This window comes from Nansenia antarctica, assembly GCF_963989245.1.
Source record: "Nansenia antarctica genome assembly, chromosome: 10".
NCBI lineage: Eukaryota > Metazoa > Chordata > Actinopteri > Argentiniformes > Microstomatidae > Nansenia > Nansenia antarctica.
The window spans coordinates 18,585,457-18,611,171 of NC_137680.1; the positions used below are offsets into that span (position 1 = coordinate 18,585,457).

The 25,715-nt window shown below is 41.7% G+C and overlaps 2 protein-coding genes across 2 annotated transcripts; both read right to left on the reverse strand.

The window, feature by feature from the left end:
- Positions 1-5,389: 5,389 nt before the first annotated feature.
- Positions 5,390-7,866, reverse strand: LOC308167046 (CCN family member 3-like; the record flags this gene model as incomplete). Its single annotated transcript, XM_080541397.1, has 5 exons — positions 5,390-5,683; positions 5,835-6,055; positions 6,459-6,713; positions 7,479-7,707; positions 7,816-7,866. 5 exons carry the CDS (start codon positions 7,864-7,866, stop codon positions 5,390-5,392), a joined length of 1,050 nt encoding a protein of 349 aa, XP_080397523.1.
- Positions 7,867-17,146: 9,280 nt separating this feature from the next.
- On the reverse strand, positions 17,147-21,369 carry mal2 (mal, T cell differentiation protein 2). The gene is made up of 4 exons (XM_080540632.1): positions 20,910-21,369; positions 19,764-19,934; positions 18,495-18,674; positions 17,147-17,750 (listed from the first exon to the last, which is right to left on the reverse strand). Exons 1-4 carry the CDS (start codon positions 21,030-21,032, stop codon positions 17,679-17,681), a joined length of 546 nt encoding a protein of 181 aa, XP_080396758.1. The 5' UTR covers positions 21,033-21,369; the 3' UTR covers positions 17,147-17,678.
- Between the last annotated feature and the right edge of the window lie 4,346 nt (positions 21,370-25,715).

Genomic DNA, 25,715 nt, shown 5'->3' on the forward strand with positions numbered 1-25,715 from the left:
TTATTTCTGTGACTTGCAATGATAATAATGTGACTTGATGTTTTTTTAATTTGAATTTAGAATGTGGTGCTTTTTTATGAATGTCTTCCTTAATGGCTGTGAGCATTGAGAGTTCTGTGACTATGCACAATAATTATGACCCTGTTATGTTGTTCTTAAACATGTACCACCTGTGTGATTTACTTATTTATGCCTTATTCAGAAATTGACATTTCAATACAATAAATAAACATTTTTGTACTACATTGTCTCTGTTCTTATGCATGAAGGAAGTTGGGATCAAAACCAGTTGTCATTGCATATTGCCTCATTTTTGATCTTTACCATTATATACCATTTGGCGATGATGCATTTTTGAAGGTTTAAAAGAAAAAAAATACAGTACCATGAATTTGTTCTTTTTCATTAAAACGTTTTTGTAAAACACTTAAATAAAAATAAAAATTGCCATGATTTGGCGGCCCACTTGCAGTACCCTCGCGGCCCACAGGTTGGGAATCGCTGCTTTAGACTAATGCCCGTCATTGGGCACTTTTTTAAATATTGGTATATTTATATATTTAACCCATATTCTACTGGCAGGCTGAAGGCAATACTGTTCAAAGGAATAGAACAAGAAACTGCACCTTGTCAAATGTTACACAGTGGATGATGCTATCCAGACATAAACACAGGTGTGAATCAGGGCACTGTTTTAGGGCCCACTCACCCTTCATTGGATCACTTGAACTGTCTGCACCAATCACAGAATAGCACTTTGAAGCACCCTCATTTGGAGAAGTGAGTCCCTGAGCTAAATATCTGATTACACATCAAATGTCAGTCAGAACAGTGCAGTATGGTGACTGTCGGTCAAATGTGACTATAAAGGGCATAGGAAATATACTCTTGCAGCTGCCTGCTGCTGAACGACTTGAGACATCTCCCCAGTGTGTCCTAGTATATTCATGGCCACTCTCACAACAGCCTGCCAGACACTGCAGAGCCATTGTACTGGAGGTTTAGATATACAGTTTTACTCTGTAGGCCTTTGGACATTTTCTGTTTATCTTACCAACTGAGTGACTTCATAAATGAAATGCTTTCTGTAATCATTGTTTGTAATTACTTTTTGAGCTTTATTCAGTGGTCAGAAATTGAAAATATTGTTATAATAATAATAATAATATAATAATATATGTTTTCTCTCTGGAAAAACAACAACTTGTTGATCTTGGTGATGTCTAAAGATCTTGACAAAAGGAGGATGACCAGTAGCAGGCTCATTACCCAACAGGATCAGCTAGGAGGAAAACAAATTGCGAGCAACAGGGTAAGCATGTTTACAGAAAACAGTCATCAAGTAGCCTATGTGACCTCAATATTATCATCTCATGAATAAGTTTTATACATGAATTCACTAATTGTGAATCAAATCAAATCAAATTTTATTTGTATTTATTTGAATGTTCACATCATCTGAAGTTGTGCTGAGAGAATTCTGATTCTGACATCACAAAGGTGACCATGGAATGGTACCATGGAATGTTGACAGTTACCATGTACAACTTCTAAACAATTCTACTATTTTGATGTAAGATGCTCATTCTACTTTTTGAAAATGAAGACGAAAGCAGAGAAGAAAGCTTCACATTTTTGGTGGCTTTTCTACAGCTGTATATGCTGTGGCAGTGGCACATCAAAGGCTGAGACCATGTCCAGAAATGGCCGAAGACGACAAAGGGTTCGAGTCAAGACTGAATTCATTGAAATATGTGTTGACCTCAATGCTTTCAACAAAGAATCAGGCCACCATTCTTGCTTAGAAGAGAATGGATTCCCTGGGACAACGAAACGTTTCTCGGACAATCATGGGAGCGGTTACTTGTCTGTCGATGGCTGTAAATCTCAGCCTGACTACCCCACAGAGCCTTCTCCACAGCCACTCCGTGTATTGGAAGAACACCAGGTTCAACTACATAGGCCAAACATTCCAGTCCAATACCTGCCCCCAACCTCCGTGGGGCAGCACACAGCTGTGACAGAGAGTTTTGGTCACCTTGGTAACCTGCTTGAACCCGGCCAGTCCAGGGCAGAGGTTTGCCCCTTGACTAACACAGGGTGAATATCATTGTAGTTAATATTCTGTCATTTGTATAATGTGTTCAGATAAATGTCTGATACAATAGCTGATTTCCCTCAAAGACAATGAATCAATTGCTTATTTGTTTTCATAACGAGCCTCTGGTATGTGTTCTAGTGCTGATGAGATTTATTTTTATTTAGAGAAAAAATAACGCACATCCTCCTGTCTTCGGTGCTGAGCTATAACTGACAGTGCAGTAATATTTAGTACAAAACAAGGTAGCCCGCACTCACTTTTCGTTGCTCCAATTTTTATTTAGCAAGCAGCAAGTAAAAATAGACGTTTCGACCGTGAGGTCTTCTTCAGTATCCGCTTGTTAAGTCTGACGTCAAAAGTGACGTTTAGCCATTTCCGAGTCCAAAACAGAAAGTCCCCGCACCAGAGTACCTGTGAACTACAGCGGTAGAAGAATGACAGTTTAATCGTTTTTTAGACTCGGATCTATTCATACAACAAGTGACACAGCACTTTCCCGTTTTCTCCATATTGTCAGGGTATTTGAGCCTCGGAAAAGCGCTATATAAATATAATTTATTATTATTATTATTTCGGCATTTCGAAGACGGCGCCTCAGCCAACGTTGGACCCGGAAACACGTCACGACTTAACAAGCGGATAGCAGGAAACAGAAAACAATGTCTTTTTAAGACAAATGTGACATTGACAATCATTAGCCCCACCTGGTGTGTTGGAGCACGTATCAGTGTAGACATGATTTAGAACAAGATTCACAAAAAATTACATGATTACATAGTATTGTTTTTTTCTTCTTTTTCTTTTTTATATAAACATACAAAATTTAGAAAATACACCTCTCCAAGGAAATCAGATCCTAACTTGATTTCAACCTTCATGTTGACTACATCACCAAAAACACAAACACATTTTCATAGACAGGCTATACTCACATTTTCATAGACAGGCTATACTCATAGACCCTCTGTTTTACAAAAAGGGCCTGATATCGAAGTCTTCATTTAAGCCTACAGGTGCCATTGTTTTCAAGTAGTCAATCCACCACACTTCTCTTTTTAGGAGAAGATTATCTATGTCACCTCCCCGTCTGGGGTAATGCACTTTTTCAATTCCTAGATATCTTAAAGATGAGACATTGTGCTTTGCCTGTTGCTTTGCCTAGTGCTGATGAGCCCAGACGTCTGGAGGTCTTTAAGGCCCTAACAGGACTGTGGGGCAGCTGTGGGAGATCTCAGACAACATCAGGATCCAGTGCAACATCAGGATCCAGTGCAACATCAGGATCCAGTGCAACATCAGGATCCAGTGCTCTGAGTACTGGCATGGCCCAGCTGATCTCCGACTTTGAGAACCTGAGTATAAGCTCAGACATGAGTATAACCTCAGACATGATGGAGTTCCTGCAAGCGCCAGAGGAGACGCTGTGTGTGGAGCTGTGTGACCACGGTCAGGAGACAGGAGACCAGCGCTACATGGCCAAGTGGGAGATCACTGGAGAGCTTGGCAACGTCCTGGACAAGGGGACCTGGCTCGCTAATGACTCAGAGTGGTGAAACCACACAGGTGAGGCCCAGCACAATACATAGACATCTCAATAACGCTCTAAGCAAGAGGAGGGTACAACCTTTTTCAGACTACACATTCAGACATTATTGATGCTTCCAAAAATGACTGTCCTCTGGGCTTGTAATTAATCAGATAAATACCACAACTGGCCCTCAAGAGGCAACAACTCCTATAGATAACAAGAGACCGGATAGGACAGGAGGAGGGAAAATGAAAACAAAGCTTCTTTTGGAAACCAAACTTTTCTGTACTCACATTTTCCCCATGGCACTAAGCATAAGTAGAGTATAGTATCTATTAGTATCATTATAACCAAGGCAAATATGTCAATAACACTGACAAATCTGTTTTTCCCTCCAGCGGATCCATTTGGGTAATGAACCTACGGTTGACAACTCTCCCTTTGGAGACATCACCAAGAACATGTGTTTTCTACCCGCCTTGACAAAACTATAATTTAATTGCAAATAGCTGAATAAATTCCATTTAATTCATCCCAAATGTGTGTTTTTTCCTTTTTTGTGTTTAGACTTGACATAGACTTGACACACACATTCCACAAGGTGGCACTGTGTACTGCAGCTGATCATGCAAGACACATTCACTGACACCAGAAGCAACCTCCAGTGTTGGAAAACCCTGGCAGTCACTGTTAATGTCTATGTTGATGTGTCTATAACACTTAAGTGGCCTGACATAAAATCCACAACGCATAGCCAACAAGCATGCTAGCTGACGTAAGATGCATGAAACAAAAAAGCTGTTTTTTGTAACATAGCCTTACATCAATGTCATTAGGCTGGTTTTCACAAACTATACATTATGGCAGGTTTTATGTCATTTTGACAGTGTTATAGGTTCCAGGTATAGGGTCCAGCCTAATGTATGTCAGGTGTTATGATCTAACAACCATTTATATAAGCTCTATATCACGATGGATGAAAAAAGACAAACACATCATTTTATACAAAAATACATATTTAATACCAAATACTGAATAAGCACGATATTGTTTACATAATTACAAAAAAGCTGTGTAAAATACAATAAAACCAAAGAAGAGTACACATATATACAAATTATATTTACATAGCTTTACAAAGTATTACAAACATTGTGTATTTGATACACAAACTATACAGCAAGTATTTACATACCATTTGTCTTTCTACAAGAGACAACTAAGTACAAGCCTTTGTATAAAGACCACACAGGAATACAAAATGAGCATTCTATGTCTTAGAAAATATACGTTGCAGTCATTGACTGTGTATGAACGGGACTGGGGGGTGGGGGGGTTGAGGGGGGGTTACAGGCGGCTGTTGAAATCGGCAGTACATTGAGAGGCTAACCTTCGACATGGCTGTTTTGTAGGTCACGACCATTTAGACTGTAGAGCCTGGGAGATGTTCTGTAAAAACATGAACAGGGTGTGGATATGCCAAAGCACTACATACATAACCTCTTGGAACAATCAGAGGCTGTCTGAAATTGACCTAGGAGTTCTACAGAATTACTGAGGTCTTTTACAGCCAGCAGAAAGGAATACTCTGCTTTTGTGAGATTCTAACAAAACGATTAGCATTTGAAGCACCTTCAGATGCAAAACGTACACTCATCTAGGTTTAGGAGTAAGTGCGGTGATTCTAACCATATACATTGGATACTGTGTAATGAATAACTTCTACCAGAAGAGGAAAACGGAGAGTTGTCAGACTATTATTATAACCTCATGCCACTGTAGACCAGGTCTGATGGATGGTAGACAGCGTTATCTCGTGGGCAGTGGTAGTGGCAGGCACAGGTGTTGATGAACATCATGGGTTTCTTGATGTTCTTGCCCTCAGGGCACTGGAACTCCACCTGGGCGGTCCTGGTGCTGTGGGGGGTGCAGCAGCGGCCGTCCGTGCACATGCCACAGTAACGAGGCTTGTAGGTCTGGACGCTGGTGCAGTTCTTGAAGGTGAAATGGATGGGTTTCACACTCTTCCTCGTTCTCAGGCAATTCTTTCCTCTCTGGAAGATTTTTTTAAAAAAAGAACACTTTTGTCAATGCTAAAATATGCAGGAGGAGACTGATACTCTACGTTATTCTAGTGGGTTCATTTCAATGTTGCTCTTAGAATTGGTGAATGTATACAGTATTTGGAGGGGTGTGGTTAGGTACCTTCGATGGGGTTCTCGGCTGCTGCTGCTGTTTGTCACACGGTCTGACGATGCAGAGGCGGCTCTGCTTCACCATCTCGCAGCGTCGGTTCTTGTTGGTGACCCGCGTGGACACGCCCATCCCGCAGGACCGAGAGCAGGCGCCCCACTCTGTGGTCTGCTCGATGCAGTTGACGCTGGGGTCCCAGGAGTCAAAGCCCACCGTGTCCTCCTGTCTGTAAGCTGGTGGTTGCGGGGAGAAATTAAAGACTATGTATAAGTTATGGATTCAAAAATGATGAGCAAATGGTAACGTTCATTAGCAGTGATGACATAGCATATTTGTGGTTTTCATGATCTAGGTCTAAGACTTGAATCAGTGTTATGCTGTCAGTTAGGTTGTACTGTAAGTTGTATTACAGTTCTTGTGAAAGGGGATTAAGTAGCCTTTCATAGATGAAGAATGATCCCATGTGTCTCACATTCTAGAGCACTCTGGCTACACAGAGCTTCCTCCTATGCTAAGACACTACCTGTACCCTGAGAGTTGCAGCAGCCCATTCATAGGTCAGGTTAGAGGCATGCAGCGGTCTGTTGACTCTGTGGCTAGCAGCAGGGTGCCAGTCACGTCAGGGTGAGGACTCACCGGCCATCGCGAAGCCGCCAAGGGCACTGGCCTCCGCCTGGGGTTCACACAGCCACTTCTCACAGCACTCCCCTGGGACCTGCACCTTCCGGGGCAAGGGGCAGTCTGGTCCTGGCAGCATGACGTCCAGGTTACAGCGTGGCACACAGGCGATCTGGCCGTCCCTGCATGAGCACTGGTATTTGCAGCTTGGGAAGAAGGTCTCTCCGTTCTGGTAAACAGAGCCATCCAACAGGCAGATGTCTCCTTCATGAGCTGTCAGCACAGGACACAAAAACACATATCTGTCAATATTCATATTTTAATTTAGCTTTATGCTAAATTATATGGGCAACACTTCACTTCAAGGCATACTTTTTGGAGTTCATAAAATATTTATGATTAGTTTATAAGCGCTTGTTAAGTCTGACGTCAAAAGTGACGTTTAGCCATTTCCGAGTCCAAACCAGAAATTCCCCGCACCAGAGTACCTGTGAACTACAGCGGTAGAATGACAGTTTAATCGTTTTTTAGACTCGGATCTATTCATACAACAAGGGACACAGCACTTTCCCGTTTTCTCCATATTGTCAGGGTATTTGAGCCTCGGAAAAGCGCTATATAAATATAATTAATTATTATGATTACTTCGGCATTTCGAAGACAGCGCCTCAGCCAACGTTGGACCCGGAAACACGTCACGACTTAAGAAGCGGATACAGGTAGTTTTATAAACACTTGTAGAGAATAAGAATCTATATACCGGTATAGATTAATAATTAATTGTCAAAAACTGCTACAAAGCCCAGAAACGAATAAGAACCTCACAGATGTGAAATAAACACTGATTATCTTGCTCTTGCATGGGAAGTCTTTGAGGCGGCAAAACCAAATAGAACAGCACGATTGAGTGGTCTGACCACGGGGTCTAGCCTAGTCTATGGCAACATGCGCAACACCTGCATAGAAGATTAGGACGTGAGGTCGCTAAAAGTGAGCGTTTATTCAATGGGATTCAGGTGAAATACACCCTTGACTTACCCACACATACACCTGTCCTCTTGTGTACGTCGGCTGGATAATCACATCGTAGACCTTTTCGAGTGTCACAGGGCTTCATGTCAGAGCACACCTCTCCTCTTTGCCTGGCGCAGACAAGGCAGCAGGCGCAGTCGTCCAGGACCAGTTGGACCCCAGAGGCGCACATCGGAGGCTCCCGGGGACAGCGGCACCTGGTCGGACAAACCTGCGCCCATACCTGGGTAAATATCTAGAAAAAAAGGTAAAACGAGGTTAGTATTTGATCATTCAAAAATGCAACGTAGAATACAGTTATTCAAGATTTTTTTTTCTAATGTCTTTTGATTTTAGAATGTACCTGTGTTGAAATGTAGAAAAGAAAAAGTGTCCTCTCTGCGAGTTTTGACATCTTGAACGAGTGGAAGTTCTTGCAGTGTTGAATATCCGTCTTCTTTCTGAGCTGCTGTAATCCGTTTGGCTTGTTCAGGGGTAGTGAGCAGAGGTATTTATAACTGTGCTGCCCAGGGACATGGTGACGAGTGAGGGAGAGGAATGTTGGAGCAATCACTCGGAATTTAGGAATTCTGGCATCTGATTGGATGATGATGGAAGGTGGATGGAAGTCACATTTTAATGTTAGATCCTGAGAGAAGTTTCTTCAAACACACACACATATGTTTTAGTGTATTTGTGTCAGACTGTCTGTATAATCCTTTAATTTAGTTTATCAATAACATTTCAAGTATTTTCAATGATTATATGTGATTCATCATGATGATTGGAATGTGCTGAATATCCCAGATCATTGCCTGCTGTTGTTCAGTGTTGTGCTCATGTACACACCCATGCTCATGGTACTGGATGAACGCTTCTGCTCTTTGTGGTTGGTTTAATTCGGATCGAAAATAGATATAATTTATAATATGTATAATACCAGTAAGGTCACACATGCATTACGGAGGTGGTCCCCTATAAGCAATGTTTACCACCACCATTGCTTACTTAGTATCCCCAACCACCACTACCATCACCACCACCATCACCACCACCACCACCACCACCACCACCACCACCACCACCACCACCATCACCATCACCACCATCACTACCACCACCACCACCACCACCACCATCATCACCATCACCACCACCACCACCACCACCACCACCATCACTATCACCACCATCACTACCACCACCACCACCACCACCACCACCACCACCACCACCACCACCACCATCACCACCACCATCACCACCACCACCATCACCACCACCACCACCACCACCACCATCATCATCACCATCACTACCACCAATTCCACCTAGCATTTGCCTTTAGTTATACAAGCCCTCAGCTTCCTTAAGGAGCATTTTGGGTGCCTCCATTAAAGCCTAACTCACATCACCATAGTGGAAAACACAGGACTGGGTACATCTGGGTTTTATCTGGTTATGTGGGTGCCTGTCTGAAGTAGGCCAGATGAGGCAACTGCAGAATCATGAGCCCACATGAGTGACATCATGACTGGGCCTTCCAGTGTTTTGAAGGCATGTTCATTTGACGCCTCTGTGTCTGAGACATAGGTCATTGACATTTGGGTCAGTGATCTGGGCAGTTGGAAACTTAGTATAAACACACAACACTGTGCCCAAGTCGTGTGTGTAGCCTCTTCTGAATGGTGGTCTGTGCTATGTGTCCATATTTCCGTTACACCTGTCAGCTAGTGATTTTAGACTAGCCCTAAGGCACGACTAGTGATACATTTCCATGCTTTTCACTTTTTACCCTTATACAGTAAAGAGCATTGTCTTTCTGTTTTACGTTTTGATGCTTTATTGGAGTATGACATCCAGCTCTGCATTCTTCCCATTCTACATTTATCACTGGTAATAATCAATGAAATAATTATCTCCAGAAGGCTTAAAAATGCATGCTGCGTCCAATCTGTAATCATGCTCCTGCCAAAGAAGCAGCTGCTGAAGAGCGCCTTATAAATGACCTGTGAGTCTGAGGAGCGCTCCTCTACCAGGCACATGGCTCACCGTTGGTCAAATAGTTTTACACTGGAAGTTGAAAAATGTCAGACTTCACAGCTCTGTGTTTGCTGACTGTGTCTGGTACGTTCCTCTTGACTCCTCGTGCCCATTAAACTGTGCGTCAAAGAAGCTTGGCTCTTATTTTTGATGCATTGGAAAGTGGAAAACAACTTTAATGTTGGTATGCTATTAAAGAGGACATATGAAAGGCCATGGATTATTTGTGTAATGCTATATTTACCCTATACAATAGAAAGATTTGTATTTACTGTAGTATTACACTCACAGGTAATTTACTGTACAGAAAAACCAACAGGGAAACACTTTTCTCTCTTTTCTTTTTCCAACACAGTCACAAGAGGAAATCTTGAGCTGTGTTACTGGTATGTAATATCAAGATCATGAGCCAAATCTGCAAATTGACAGCCCCTCTAAGGAAATCCATTTGAATGTTTGTTTAAGCACTCAGGAAAATGATATATAGCATTTGGAGCATAATTCATATGGGTGAGGTTGGAAGTCTACCTACGCACATTCGTGTGACCTGTGAAATACTTCTGTCGTACGCTATGCACCTCTGACGACCCAGCAGCCAGCAGACAGGGCAGGCAGGATGAATAATGGTCCGTCCGTCTGGGCCGTGTTAGTGTTGGAGTCTGTTCATGCTAACCCTAACCCCAGGCTGTCTACTACCCTTTTGCCCAGCAGCCATTGCTACTGGATGTAAGGGTAGTACACATACAGTAGACACACTTTGTGTGGTTTGGTAACCACAGTATGACCCTGTGGGTGTTTGTGTGAGTGAAAGCAGTGTGTTTATATTTGTTATTTTGACCTTTATGTACATAGTTTAGTGGTACTGCAGTATATACTGTATATGCATACACATGTATTTATCATGTTGCTCACGATGAGGAACCAATTGGTTATGTTGAGTGAATCGCAATTAGGCATGGTGTTTGCAATTGTGAACAATTTCCTGCCGTTCTGACACTCACCAATCATTTGGTGTCAACCTCCTGGTTGACAGTGTTTAGGTGCGCTTAAGAAACCTGAAGTATAGTTTAGAGCTGATCATACTAGGCTGCTACCACAGTTAGGTCAAGGTTTTTGTGACATTTTGGGCTGTTTACTGGACTGCACGGCTGAGGAACTGTACAGTAAATCCTACTGCCGTAGCTCAGTGCCAAACATTTTATGGTCACAATTATTAATTCCAGTTTAATAAGGGTGAAGAGGTAGGCAGTGCTGTTAAAACATTAAAACAGACTTATTTGCTTCATTTAGATTTTCATGTGCAATTTGCAGTGTTTTTCCAAATGTTTTTAATGGCAGATTTAATGGGACCGGCTGAGACCTGCTCGCTACATGGGATAGTGGAACTTGAGGGTTTTTGCCAAAGCAGATGTTGGAATATTTCAGGAGAATCAAGTTTGAAATGTAACACTTGGGTTAACGTTCATGTGGATAGGTTGTTCAGGGTGATGTAACGGAGGCGACTCTACAGGACACCCTTTCTCCAGGAAACATACAGCCTTTATCTCCACGTCCACATCTCTGACAGCCACCCTTCTTCTGGCACCAGTGGAGAACATTCTCAGGGGCTCAAGCAGTACTTCTACCCACATCCTTGCATCTGTCAGTCCAACATGTAAACCATTACAACCAAGAAGTGCAAACGCCTTGATTAGGTTTGATTGATTGATTGAAAACTTTATTAGAAGATTTGCAGAAGTAGGTACATGAAAGTACATATTACATACAAGGTCAACTAAAAGGATAAAAACCCAAGAAAGCCACTGGCTTATTTCAATTGGGGTCCTTGATTTTCAATTCATCGTTACATGTAAGACAGACAGGAAAAGAAAAAAAACTAGTACTATCTACAAGATAATACAGACAAATAACTATTACTATCTCCAAGATAAAAATACATCCATCAATACTAGATATACAATACAACAAAACATCAGGTATGTACAGCGGGTAGGACAGGTGGGGACATACACCACAGGTGGGGGCGGGGGACAAAACACAAAGTATGTACAGTGGGTAGTTCGGGTCTTTTAATCTGATTTTTGATTTAGAGGGTCCAGTTACGGATTGCAGCCTCCTGTAAATGTTTTTTGAGAGTGGTTTTGAAGGTGGGCAGTGTTTTGCACTCCTTTAAGATTATAGGAAGGGCGTTCCACATTTTTACTGCATAGTTTGCAAACGAGTTTAACCCCTTGTTTGTGGTGCAACGCGGTTGAACGTGGTTCGTGGAGCTTCCTCTGGTGTTGTATGTGTGGACGTTGTTCACTTTTTGGAAGTATGTTGACAGGTACTTGGGTGTCTTTGTGGTGTAGCGTATCTTGAAGACCAGGCCCAGTGCAAGCTGCTGCACTCTGTCAACTACTCGTAGCCAATCAAGGCTCAAAAAATGAGCAGCGGTTAGATGTGTCCTAGGGTTGAGGCCTAGCAGAAGCCTAACCAGTTTATTTTGGGCTGTCTGGAGTCTTGTTTTATGGGCCTTTGTGGTTCTATAGTACCATGATGTTACGGCATAGTCGAAGTGACATTGAATGAGAGCTCCTGATAGGGTCCTCAGTGTGTTTTTACTGACAAGTGAGGATATCCTGTACAAGGTCACTGGTAATGTACCAGTTAAGCTACTAGTCTACAAATTAACAGTTAGCATTTTACAGATACTGAGACAGGGCAGGGTGTCAGGCAGTAATTGGGCTCTGTAACATGTCTAATGCCAAGCTTTACTTATGTTAACGCTATATGCCAGTGTATTAAATGGTCTGTGAAACAAATAACATAAAACCACAGCAATATTTCCAGTTTAATGTGACCCACACCATCATATTATGATTCCTCTATTTGTGGATTGTATCATTTTGGGTGTTATCCCAGTGATTCATCCAAGATAGTTTTTAAAACCAAAGAGAAATGGATTGGAGGTTATAGAGAAATTACAATGTAACAATGCATGTTTGTTGGCGTTGATGATATTTGACTACCTGTCCTGCATCCATGGTCTAACTTTCATTGATATTGCATAGAAAACATCTCCTTAGATGTAATCTACTGTATGCAATTAATGTAAAGTATGTAAAGGATATTGTGCTTTCGCTTTGTGAAGCCAAATGGATGTCCATGACAACTGAAGAATCCAAACAATACTGATATTATTATTTGTACAAACTGCCTTATTCCAGAGGTATGTTTCTTTACATTTCCATAGCTTTTCATACGTGCTGTTGAGTTCTTAAATACTAAACCACTGCTGTTTTCATGGGAAAAAGGGTATAGAGAAACGAAAAGAATTCGAAAAACAACTTAATAGCGGATATGGTTGTCAAAGGAGGTCCAGTTGAATAACTTGAATTATTTGAATATGTTTATGATGGAATAGTTTCTCTTGTGAAAGTACCATTTATTTCCGTTCATTTGCTAAACCAACTTCTAGACTTTTGAAATAACTGAATGGCACTTAACCCTGTGACATTGCTATTGGTTTCCATTATGTGTCTAGTTAGGAATTTGAATCGCTTTTGCTCCCCACTGCAAGATACACAATAGACATCCCAACTTTATGGGGCTAACTAAGGTATTGCAGATGTTTTAAAGGGCATGGATTTCAAGAGTTCAAGTCAGGCAGGATTGGGTTCACAAGGAGTTTAAAGGTCCTAAAATAGGATCTTTGTTGTACTGTTGATGTTACCCCCCCCTTATTATGTCAAGAACATGGATGGCTCCATCCACAGCATGCCTCTGTGCTTCCCACACGTTTGTGTATTTACTTCTCCACAGATTCATATAAAGTCGAGTCCTCTCATAAATCAATGCGACCCCAGTGACATTTTACCAGTGGTTTAACAGCAACGACCACTACAAATCTCTCACCCTCTGTTTGTTTTTAGATGGATCCTCAGACTGTGAAGTAAGAGATTCAGACACAGACAAGTCTGTCTCTAGTGGGTGGTTGTACACAATTGGTGTTTCCCCTCATAAACCAGCGTAGAAACATAGAAAAAACAACAACATAAGACCAGTCAAATGTATTATAGGGTGAACTATTTGTTTAATAGGTTAACTGTTATCAACTGTTATCATTCATAATTGTGCTTTTCAATCTGATAATGTATCATGTTAAATGTGTATCTTGTATAGCCTATTCTATGGAAAAACACAATTCAACATAACTTAGAACAGCTTTGTTTGAGAGAACGCCGTGTCGATTCCTCTCAGCATGCGACAGGCTAGACTGGCTCTCGTGCGTTGGGGTTTGTTTTAAGTTCTTGTGGCGTGTAGCACTTAGCACATGGGTTGCAGAATATTTCTATGAAAACAAAAACAAGCAAATGTATTGCTTAAATTTACAGATATTATTTTTAACCACATGTCTGAGTGCTAAAACAGAGCAGACCCAAGGAGGGACTGAATGGAAAGAAGGCAGATAAATAATTCTTCCATGGAATGGGATCAAAGCCTTTGAAACACCCTTCCCCAGCAAAGCCGACTCCTCTCAGCTGGGTTTATTTGGGGGGAATCAGGGATGAGACTTCAAATAGAAGCAAAATGGAAAATGGCTCTTTGTCAGGTGGCTTAGTTTATATCAGTTTGTCAGGTAGGTTAATTTATATTTATATAATTTAGAATTATTTGCCTGGCGAGCCCTTGTGACTGTTAGAAGACATGCAAAAGACATTCAATGACTATTGGGTCATACTCTTGACCGATTCACATGCTCAAATGTTTGGCAGTCACTTTATGCACTGGCTGCAGGATATTGGAAACCATGGTTGTTTTCATAATAAGAAAGTGGTTACAGAGAAGTGAGGTCATCTTTATACATTTTACTGCTTATGGTTTGCAGAGATGTTCCCTCGTAAATATTTAGAGGTTCTCAAACATAAGAGAGAACAGGTGCTCGCTGAGCTGCCCCATGATCATTTCTCAAATGTTAGTCTTTGATGTAGTCAATAGCTTTTTAACCATTGGCCAAAACTATTGGTCACTCTGGACACTGTCGTACTTTATGAGAGAGAGAGAGTTCTGTGGCTTTGTGCCGGGTCCAGTCAGCAGTGTGAACAGCAGTCACTTGTTCTTTGAGTGGGCATCCTGTTCTTTTCAGGAATTTGTGTCTTCTGGTTCCAAAGAGGCTGCAGAAGCTTCCTGGCCCTTTGAGATTATTTGTCTCTGTGAGGATCAGATTATCGGTGCTCAGCAAAGGCCAAATGATGTCAAGTATCTCTGCACAGAACCTGGTCTTTGGCCTCTTTATATTGATGGGTTTCACCCACTTTACGCCTTTCAGCTCAGTGATGAATCGTCGTTGCTGTGATTGAATTGATGATTGGTGATTTCTTTTGCCACCTTTCAAACAACGCTAGAAACAGATGAACTGAGTTGCTGATGGGAAGGGAACAGCATTGCACGTTTTTGAGATGCACCATTGATTTATGATACCAATTGGCTACTGTAGAGTGCTGTTATGAATTAGCCTCTGCATAGTTTTCCATTTTCTTTTTCACTTTTCCATGTATTGAAAGAGTAGACATAGATGTACTGTAGTTGAGAAAGACTATATATTTCTGCATTTAATGGAAAAAGACGACTCTAGACATGGGTTTTCCATGTAGGCTACCTTCCTAAATCAGCTTTGGCATGTAATGCTAGATAGCTTAACCCACTTGTAAATGTTTCCACCTTTCAAGACCAGGATAAAGCTGAAAGGTTGCAACATTCTTTACAAACTAGACAGAGGAGGTTATTCTAAACTATGCCTGTTCACTGTAATTATTGATATGTTTATTACAATGTAAACACAATGCTACCGTTGACATACATGTAGGACTATTCTCTTAACCTTTAACTTAACCTTCAAGTTAAAAGAATACTTAGTATGCATAGCAACTGTGGTGATTTTAGAAGAATTATTATAGATTTACCTTTTTGGGGGCATTTTGCACGAGGGTGTAAAAAAGCGGTGTGACGCACCGAAGTCCAGCCTCATGTTTGTATGTCCACGGTCCGGTATTAGGAGAAGAAAGGTCAGGAGCGTTTGATGAAGCTGAACCGTGGAAACCATGCAGGCTCATTGACCTGAGTCTATAGAATGTGGTACCTTTTACAATGGTAAAGTTAAAGGTCCTGTGAACTACATTTTGTCCTTTGGCTATTGACCTGGAATGCAGGGCTCTCCTAGGAGAAGGCCAGTAACGTACCCCACCAAGTAGAAATGTGTTTTTTAGGGTTACAATTTACAGCACTGCCTTATTTGATGTTTACTCAGCATCCTCTTCTTGTGGCAACGAAAAAGGAAGGTGGGGAAAAAGAGAGGATTTATTGGGACGTCGTCTGCCCCGGGAAGTTCTGGTGCCATGTCCACTATAAATTACCCAATACAGAACTGCCACTGATGTTCTTGGCAATTCTGAGATTCCGGAAAGAAATAGAGAAGAGCACCGTGGTCTAGTCTTTGTTTTTGATGTAGTTGTTGGAATGGATGGGGTGCCTCGCCAAAACCAATGTTCAGGATCATTTTGAAGAAAAAGTAATCATGTGAAATGACATGGAAATAGCTGTAGTATTGGTCCGGGCAGAGGGGTGAGGAGAAGTGGACAATTCTTAGTGGTGCATGAAACATTTTTCCATGGAGTTATGGGTCAGTAGCCAGCAATGTGTCTTCTTCCTGGTGCCAGGGGCGGACAGCTGAGTGTGTCTACAGTAACATCAAACCCCACACTGTTTGTTCCCTCAGCAGCCATCCAATCTGGATTCACATAAACGTTTGAGAGCTCTGCCAACCTGCAGATCAATGTCTCATCCAAAGGAATTGCATGAATGATTACCGTTCCTTAAATTAAATAAACCAGGTTTTTATCGTTGACATTTAATGCTCAAATCGCAAACTCTTCTCCATCCAAGGCATCAGGTTAGTCCAGTCAGATATTTTCTGATTTACTGTCAAATGAATCAGGGCTTTATAGTGTTATATACTGTGCATTTGGTCAAGGATCATAACCACCACTTCAGCAAACCATGAAGGATTATAACCTCACACACGTAAAAGGGTACAGGGAAGGGGGTTGCTGGGATTTGATGTAGGTCAAAAGGGTTGTGCTAAAACACACTGTCAATGCCATGGATTTCACATATCTGAGAGGTTCCAAAGATTTCCTTCAAGGTTGGGATATTTCCTCCATGTGTAGTGGAAAACATGTAGTGCACCTGGTTCTAAGATTCAGGGTTAATATCTCTGATATAGAGCCCTGGAATTTCACTGCAGACCATAAACATACTCTATAGTATGCATTCTCAGGCATTAACTAGAGTTACCACATTATCACTGATTGATTAGTGTATTATTCCCGTGTGGTATAACATAATGTCTCAAATGCTGAATTTGAGGATTGGTTTATAAGATAAGATAAGATAAGATAATCTCTGCATCAAACTTCTGACGATATGAATCAACTGATAACAAAGACACCAATATATTTAGATTCAGACAAATTGACTGACTCAGTTGAACATTCATCTGATATTCAGCTGGCCAATATCTTTCCCTTCCAAAACAGATTATTTGTGAGAATAGTGCCCTCTTCTGGTGCAGCCCTGTAACCAAACCCAAACAGTCCAAATACAGATCAACATGGTAAGAAAACTGTTACGTTTATTTGTAAAAAATAAAAATGGCAAAAATACACATCGACATAGATTCCCAAAAGGCTCTACACATGTTATTTGTTTTAGTGATACATTTACTACGTAACTACGTAAGTATGTTGACATTATTTCCGGAGAAACTAGTGCTATATCATTATGCTTGTCATTCAGTTAGGCTTGTCCAAACCCAGGGTTTGGTTATTTGACAATACTGTAGGAATAAAACACTAATAAATACAATCTACAGCAATCATCAGTCAATTAAATATGGCCCACGGAAGTTTAGGACAAATCAATTAAATATTAGGTTAACAGTGACAGATGTAATTACAAGAGATACTGAAAAGTCTTGATCTCAAACAAAGAAATAAAAACATGATGCAAATATCATAACAGTTCTCCTTGAATAATTGTGTTAAAACATGTAATAAACAGACACAGTGCTCTACCAAAACATTCAGAACAGTACGACTTAAGTTTGAAGTGTAATAATGTCACTGTGTTTTGTCTCCCTCGGCATCACATGCGCCATCTCTTGAAGCCCATGAGCATGCTGCAGGCGTAGCAGAGTGTCACCACAAATGCAAATATCTAGAATAGAATGATAGGGACAACAGTCACCACACGATAAGGATGAGGGTGCAGCTCCATTCATTAAACATTGAAATTACCACACATTTGTACACAATGGAAGTTGCTACTGTAATGCTATGTATAATATGTTCCATCAATAATTGTTACAACAATTGTTAAGACTGTAAATGGGCCTGATGCCATGCACTGTTTAAACATACTGCAGTCCTCCATGAGGAAATGACTGCTCTTCCATATCTGGACTGGTGAAAACGGATATGGATCCCTTACTGTGTTTCTATCCAATCAATGTTAGATCACTAATTTCTCTGTAGAAGGAACAAAGGATGGGTATATTTTGAAAACTTTTCAAGCAGGTTCTGAGTAAGAACTTGTCATGGCTGACCCTTTGTTCTCGTGCTCTAGAGTAAAGCACCTTCTGAGTCACCTTCAGAGACAGGTTGGGAAAGTACTAATACCTGCTAAAACCGCCTATGTGCTACTCACATTTCCTAAAGGCTTGTAATAGGCTCTGTTGTACAAATGGGCTGATAATAAGGATTTACTGTCCTGTTCTAAAGATGTCTGTGTAGCTATCAATACAGAGTACAACTCAGGCTGCTGTAAGTAATGTACAACTAATGTACAAAGTACAACTTTCGTTCATGTTTTAAAGAGGAAAAGGTGCCATGGAAGTCGAATACAAATGTACATCTTTACCCTAAAAATTTACAACTTGAATTGAATTTGAACCGAACTTACTGTAGCTGCCACATTAATACTGTATTGTCGATCATCTAGAAAAGTGATTATATTCCCATGTGGCCTGGTTGTGCCATTAGTAATTGGCCCTGTAACCCCTCCATTTGCAGATGTTGTGGCAGCCTCAAGCACAAAGGCACCAAAGTAGAGAAGCAGTGCTGTGAAGTGGTAGACCACATCCTGCAATAAGGATACAAAATTAAAAAATAAAGTATTATAAATGACTTGTAAACAATTCTTATACTGCATGATATCAAAATATATCACTTGTGTTTATATCCTTGCATACTACAGTTGTCTGCAAACATCTTGTTCACCATGCTATGAACTACAGGATCCAGTTCCTCTGTTTTACAAAGTCACCCTTCTTCTTCTTCTGATTCTGCTCTATCTGAGGACTCTGGTCAGTCAATTTACATTGTAAAAAGAGAGAAAGAGGTTAATGACAAACTGTGTTGACAATGGGGGCCTGGGCTCACAGACTTGCCATTGTGGTGTGTGAGCTCACTATCTCACTCAGTCCATTAGACGACAACACATGCATAGTTTCGTTGGCGAGAAGAGCTGGAGCCCTGTGGCTTGTGCCTTGTCTGGAGCTTATAGGCAGCCCTTCAGGTCACCTCTAGTACGGCCAGTCATTAGTCATAAATGTGTATTTCAGCAAGGCAGGGTGTTCACACGTGGGAAAAGCATATGAGCATTAAAGTAGACATTACGCAGCAGCAGCAGCAGCAGCAGTGCTGGGACCGGGGCCAATGTAAGGATGGGCACAATACTGGGGTTGGGCCAGTTTAGATGAGTAAGGCCTGTATTATAGTGTACAGCTGCATAGGTTTTAAGTTTCTTGACCGACTAGTAGAGCTAGCTCTTGGGGACAGTGTTTCTGGTCAGTTTCAGGTTTAGACGCCTACATAAGGCAGTAAGGCACCCTCATGAGATGTGATGAGATTATACCCAGGAGGAGCAATGTGTTTTGCTGTGTTTGTGGGTGTGTGTTATTTGACACCTTTAGTTGGGACTTCAGTGTACTGTCATTTTGAAAATCACAGAGCAGGATTGTTCTTAATTTACAATGCAGTGAACGGCATATCCATTTTCACATTTTCGGAGTTTGGAGAAAAAAAACGAAAACGAAAAAGAACGTTTGAATGGGACTACTACTACTTGTTAAGATGTACAAGTGACATGTTAACACTGGTTAAGCACATAATGACATAACTATAAGGCCCACTGGCCCAGTGACTGTTATCATTAGTTAAATACACTCACCAGGACATTCCAGTCAGTGTTGATTCTATCAGCAAAGCCGGTGAGAAACGCAATGAGGTATGTTGTGGAGAAGACAAACATGGTGACCGAGACAAACATCACCCAACCCTGCAGCAAGGGCACTGGCACGTTGGAAGAGGCCACCAGAATCCATACTAGTCCTCCGAAAAGCTGTAATAAAAGAATAACGTTCTTGTTTCACAAATTACCATATTCAAAGCAACTGATTTGTGTGACAGTTGTGTGACATAATGGCTTAGCAACATTTGCATAGCTTTGTGCTTGAAGACCTGAGCAGACCTGAGATGAACTCCTGCCACATAGGAGAGAAGTAGGACTACAATGATAAAGGAATATTGCAGAAGCTGGACATAGTACAGTTGGTCATCTCGTATAGGCCTACATGAGAAATGTGATTGAGTGCTAGGGTAGAATTGATCTTGATGACAGACTCCTAGGCCTGACATGAAACAGTAGAGACAAGGTTATTCATTGCATTTAGCCTTTTCAATGCATTCGGTTACTAGGCTACTGTCCATTTTGCTGGAGAACAATTTCATTTTATAGGCTATTGTCTTTTACAATAACACGTAAAAAAAAAAAAAAAGTAGTCATTACAACGGGTTCTGTGTCACAATATCAGACACAATCATTTGCACAAGAGGGAACTGACCCCCATGGCTGCGTTCGTAAATTCGTCCCGAGAGCGTCGGAGCGCACACTGGGTGAAACGTCATAAAGGGAACAAGTCATTTGATTGGACAAGAGGAATTCCATGAGTGCTGAATACATTTCAGGGCGAATTTACGAACGCAGCCCTATGCAGTTAGGAAAAGCGGCCAGATCATTGCCGCAGGTGATGATGACATTCTTTACAAGGCGACTTGATCCAGCCGGCCCAGTTACTCATGCTGACCATGACATGGCAACATTTTCAATATAAACGAACTAAATAAAAGCTATATTATTCTCCTGAATTTCATGATGCCATGATGCCATGATGATAGCAGTTTCTCGAGTCCCGATGAGGCAACTTCGGGACTCGATGAGTCAGACAGGTGCAGCGACTTAGTTCGTAAGGCTACAACTACTGATGTAGCCATTTGCTTAATATACTATATTCGTTAGAAATAGATCAACACTCACAATTTCCAAGCAGATCAGAGCCCCCGAGTACGTCCTCAGTATGTCCAGCCCTAACGGCAGAGATATCGTCGGCGCTGGAAACGAAGTGGCAGCAATCGCCGCAGGACTCGGTGGCTCCGACATCCTCTCTCTCTCTCTCTCTGGCTCAACAAAGAACACGAACCAAACAGGCGAATTCTCCAGGAGTCATGTGCCCCCAAGCCCCAAACTGGTCCGACAGGTACACCGCCACTCCCTTCACTTTCTCCAACTGTCGCAGATTAGTTTATCCTTGAGTTGCGCCGGTCAGTCAGAGCAATGAGAGGCTGGTAGTAGGCTATTGATTCCGTGTTGAAAACCCGCAAACATCTACGTGCAAATAATGTACTGATTAACCATCCCAGCCCAGTCAAAAGTAAATATTACCCTCACCTGCCTCTGGAGGAAATTCCAAGGTGATAGATTAGCAGGAGAGCGCAACTGTGATTTGCAAAACTGAAACAACTTCATGCATGGTGTAGGCCTAGGTCAATAATTGTACAAGTTACCCAATGTTTATTCAATAACCATGACCTACAGAGCAGTGTCTGCAAGATAGCCTACCTCACCTATTTGAAATGAGCAGGACATGAGTCTGTCAATTATATTGGTTGACAGGTTGACAAGAGTAGGCTAGTTAGGTCCTCTTGAAATGAAATTATTTGTTCAGCCCCACCAGGTTAATGTTTATCTTAATGTGTAGATAGGCTGAGCTGGCCTACTGTTTATATAACCGAATGTGTATGCTGTTAACAGCTTTATACAGAGTTGGTCAAATGTAGGACTGTAGTGTGGTCTTTTGGTCAAACTCTTCTCACTGTTTCAGAGAGTATGTCAGTCTTATAGTTATAAATGATCAACTTGTGTGAAATTGGACATTGATGCATTTTAGTAATTATGCACTACTAAGAAATGCATCCTATTACAGTATATTCCCCGCTAACAGTATATGCCTTAATGTAAATGAACATAACTAACAGTATATGCCTTAATGTAAATGAACATAACTAACAGTATATGCCTTAATGTGAATTAACATAACTAACAGTATATGCCTTAATGTAAATGAACATAACTAACAGTATATGCCTTAATGTAAACATAACTAACAGTATATGCCTTAATGTAAATTAACATAACTAACAGTATATGCCTTAATGTAAATTAACATAACTAACAGTATATGCCTTAATGTAAACATAACTAACAGTATATGCCTTAATGTAAATTAACAACATGAAATGTTTGACATTGTCTGATCATCCTTTATTAAGATCTTTAACTTCTTGAGAAATTAGAAATAAAAATTAGGTGGTTGACTTTATATTGTAATGATGTTTATTTATTGAGGAAAATTATCAAAGGTTTACATTTCAAAGATGACTTACTCTTTCGTCACTAACTATCTCAGCTATTTCCTAACAAGTTGACTATTTCAATGTGCTTTGTCAAAAAACACAGCTGTTTCTGTATACAGTCAAGTAAAAAAGTAGCCAAGGCAAGGCAAGTTTATTTGTATAGCACATTTCATACAACAGGGGCAATTCAAAGTGCTTTACATACATTATTTAAAATTACAGCAAGAGGAGCATAAGAAAATACAAATTATAATGAATAAAAGCAAATATAAGAAGTAAATAGATAAAACATTTAAAAAGACAATAGTTAATGGAAAAAAGACATTGATAGAAGTGTTTATGTTTAATCATAACTGGTGCAAAACATGAAGGTTTTTAGCTTAGATTAAAATATTTTAAGGGTTTGGGCCTGTTTGATTTCTTCAGGGAGTTTGTTCCAGGAGCATGCGGCAGCATGACTGAAAGCTGCTGCACCGTGTTTTGTTTTAACGCTTGGAATTATTAGCTGATTTGTCTCAGCTGACCTTAGGGACCTTGCGGGAATATAGGGTGGGAGGAGATCTGATATGTATTTTATATGTATGTAATTAGTACTGCTGTTTTTGTTGTTGTTGTTGTAAATAATCTCTACTCCAGCAGCCTTTGACTCCCATAGGAATGCAGTGACATCACAGCAGCATGGCTCTTCTGTTCCTAATAATAATAATAATAATAATAATAATAATAACGCATTTATTTTGTATAGCACTTTTCTCAGTACAGTACAGTACATTCAATGGAGAGAACAATAATACATAGATAAATAAAACAAAAAAGTAAAGTAGTAGTAAAGTAAAACAAATGCAGTCAGCAAAAACAACAATACAAATTGTTGTAAAGATTAAAAGCAAAGTTAAAAGCAAAGTTAAAGATATGGGCTTTGAGGGATTGTTTGAAGGCGTTCTGGATTCTTTGATGTCGTTTGGGAGAGTGTTCCAAAAGGTGGGGGCTGCAGGGGAGAAAGCCCCGTCCCCACAGGAGTTTGCTCCTGGTGATGGGAACAAGGAGGTTGGCATCAGCTAACCAGAGACTGCAGGTAGGGGTGTGATGGAGGAGGAGGTCAGAGAGGTAGGATGGTGCCATTTTGTTGAGGGCTCGTTAGGTGGTGAGGAGAATCTTAAACTGAATCTTAAATCGGACTGGGAGCCAGTGGAGGTTTTGGAGGACTGGAGGGATGTGGTCTCTGGAGTGGGTTCTAGAGAGCAAGTAGGCAGCTGAGTTCTGTCTGTTGAAGACTCTGCTGGTGGTTCCAAATACAACATTGTTGCAGTAGTCCAGCCTGGATGTAACAAATGGATGGGTGAGGAAGTCTACATCACTCAAGGACAGGGAGGGTCAGAGATGGGCAACATTCCTGAGGTGGAAGAAGTCAGTTTTAGCCATGTGTTTGACATGGGGTTCAAATGAGAGGGTGTAGTCCAGGATGATGCCAAGGTTAAGGACCTGGCTTGATGTAAAGACAGTGAATGACCTGTACTATTGTCAATCTTGAATTATGCCTATTGGCTTATTGTTTTGTGGTGCAATGTCAGGAACCGACTACTCTCTTACACTTAATGTAACGTGACTTTACAATAAACTTGAAACTTGAAGCCATCAGTGTTGAGGTGAAGTCTTTTGTAGAGTGGGAGAGGGACTTTGGGCCAACACATATGATTTCTGGTTTGTTGCAGTTCAGTTTGAGTTCAGTTCTGTCAGCAGGACAGTTAGCAAGGGTGGAGTGGGTTGCTGGATAGATAGTTTTGGTGGTGAGATACAGCTGAGTATTGTTGGCATAGCAATGGAATTGGAAACTACTGGAAAATCTGTCTTGAGGGGGAGCACATACAGGATGAAGAGGAGAGGACCAAGCCCCAAACCTTGGGTGACAGTGGCTGTGTTGGACCTGCAGTTGTTGATGGAGCTATAGTGACTTCTGTCAGAGAGGTAGGAGGTGAACTAGTTCAGAGTAGTACCGTTAATGGTGGTGAGGATTTAATGGTTGATGGTGTCAAAAGCGGCACTGAGTTCAAGGAGGATGAGGATGCTGAGGGATCTGGTGTCATCTGGGAAGCGACAACTCGTTCCTATAATTTGGACGGTTTGAAAGAAAGGGCGGTTTGAAATGGGTCTTTAGTTTTTGGGGGCTTACCGGGTCCCATACTTTTTAGTTTTTTTAAGTATGATAATAATAATAATAATAATAACTTTAATTTATATGGCGCCTTTCAGGGGACCCAAGGTCGCTTTACAGAGAAACAGACAGGCAGACAAAACAACAGAACTAGGGGCCGAAGGCCTTAGCAAACAGGTGGGATTTGAGGGCCGTTTTAAAGGCGTCCAGGGTGGGGATGTTGCGGATCGCCGCAGGGAGAGAGTTCCAGAGGGTTGGGGCTGCCACACTAACTCTGTCCCCGAAGGTTTGCAGGTTGGTGCAGGGGGTGGCAAGCAGGCCAGAGTCTGAAGACCGCAGGTTCCGGGGAGGGGCATGTGGACGGAGGAGATCGGATAAGTACAGGGGGGCACGGGCAAGGAGGGACTTGTAGGTGAGGAGGAGGATTTTGTAGGCGATGCGGGACTTGACCGGAAGCCAGTGGAGGTGGATGAGGGTGGGGGTGATGTGCTGCCACGGCTTTGTATGAGTGAGAACCCTGGCAGCGTTTTGGACATACTGGAGCCTGTCCAGGGTTTTGTAGAACAGGACACCATTGCAGTAATCCAGGCAGGAGGTGACAAATGCATAGACCATGGTTTCAGCAACAGACTCTGAGAGTAACGGTCGGAGTCTGGCAATGATCTGGCTGAGGGGAAGCATGTAGATGGTGAAGAGGAGGGGTCCAAGCACAGAGCCTTGAGGCACGCCTTGATTGACTGGGGCTGGGGGTAACTCGAGCCATTGATGATGACAAACTGTTCCCTGTTGGAGAGTTAGAATTGGAACCAGGAGAGGGCTGTGCCAGTGACACCTAGGAGGACGGATAGGCGGTTGAGGAGGATGGTGTGGGGGACAGTGTCGAAGGCTGCAGAGAGGTCCAGCAGGATGAGGATGCCGACGCATGGGGGGGACAGTAGCAAGCTTTAGAGCAAGGGGGACATTACCAGTTGAGAGGGAGGAGTTGACAGCTTTGATGATCAGCAGACTGATTTCAGGGAGGCAGGCCTTTACCAAGGTGGATTGAATTGGGTCCAGGGCACAGGTTGAGGTCTTCATGCCCGCAATCGCCTTTGCAAGGTCAGAGGTGGTGATTTCAGAGAAACTGGAGAAGGAACTGTTTGTGAGAGAAATGTCTAGCGCAGAGGAGGTGGCCAGCTAGTTATAGATGTTGTTTAAGCGTTGAAGTTTGTTAATAGCGTTGAACAGTACTCTGAGATTACAGCAACCGGACTGAATGACATCAGAGCAGTAGGAGGA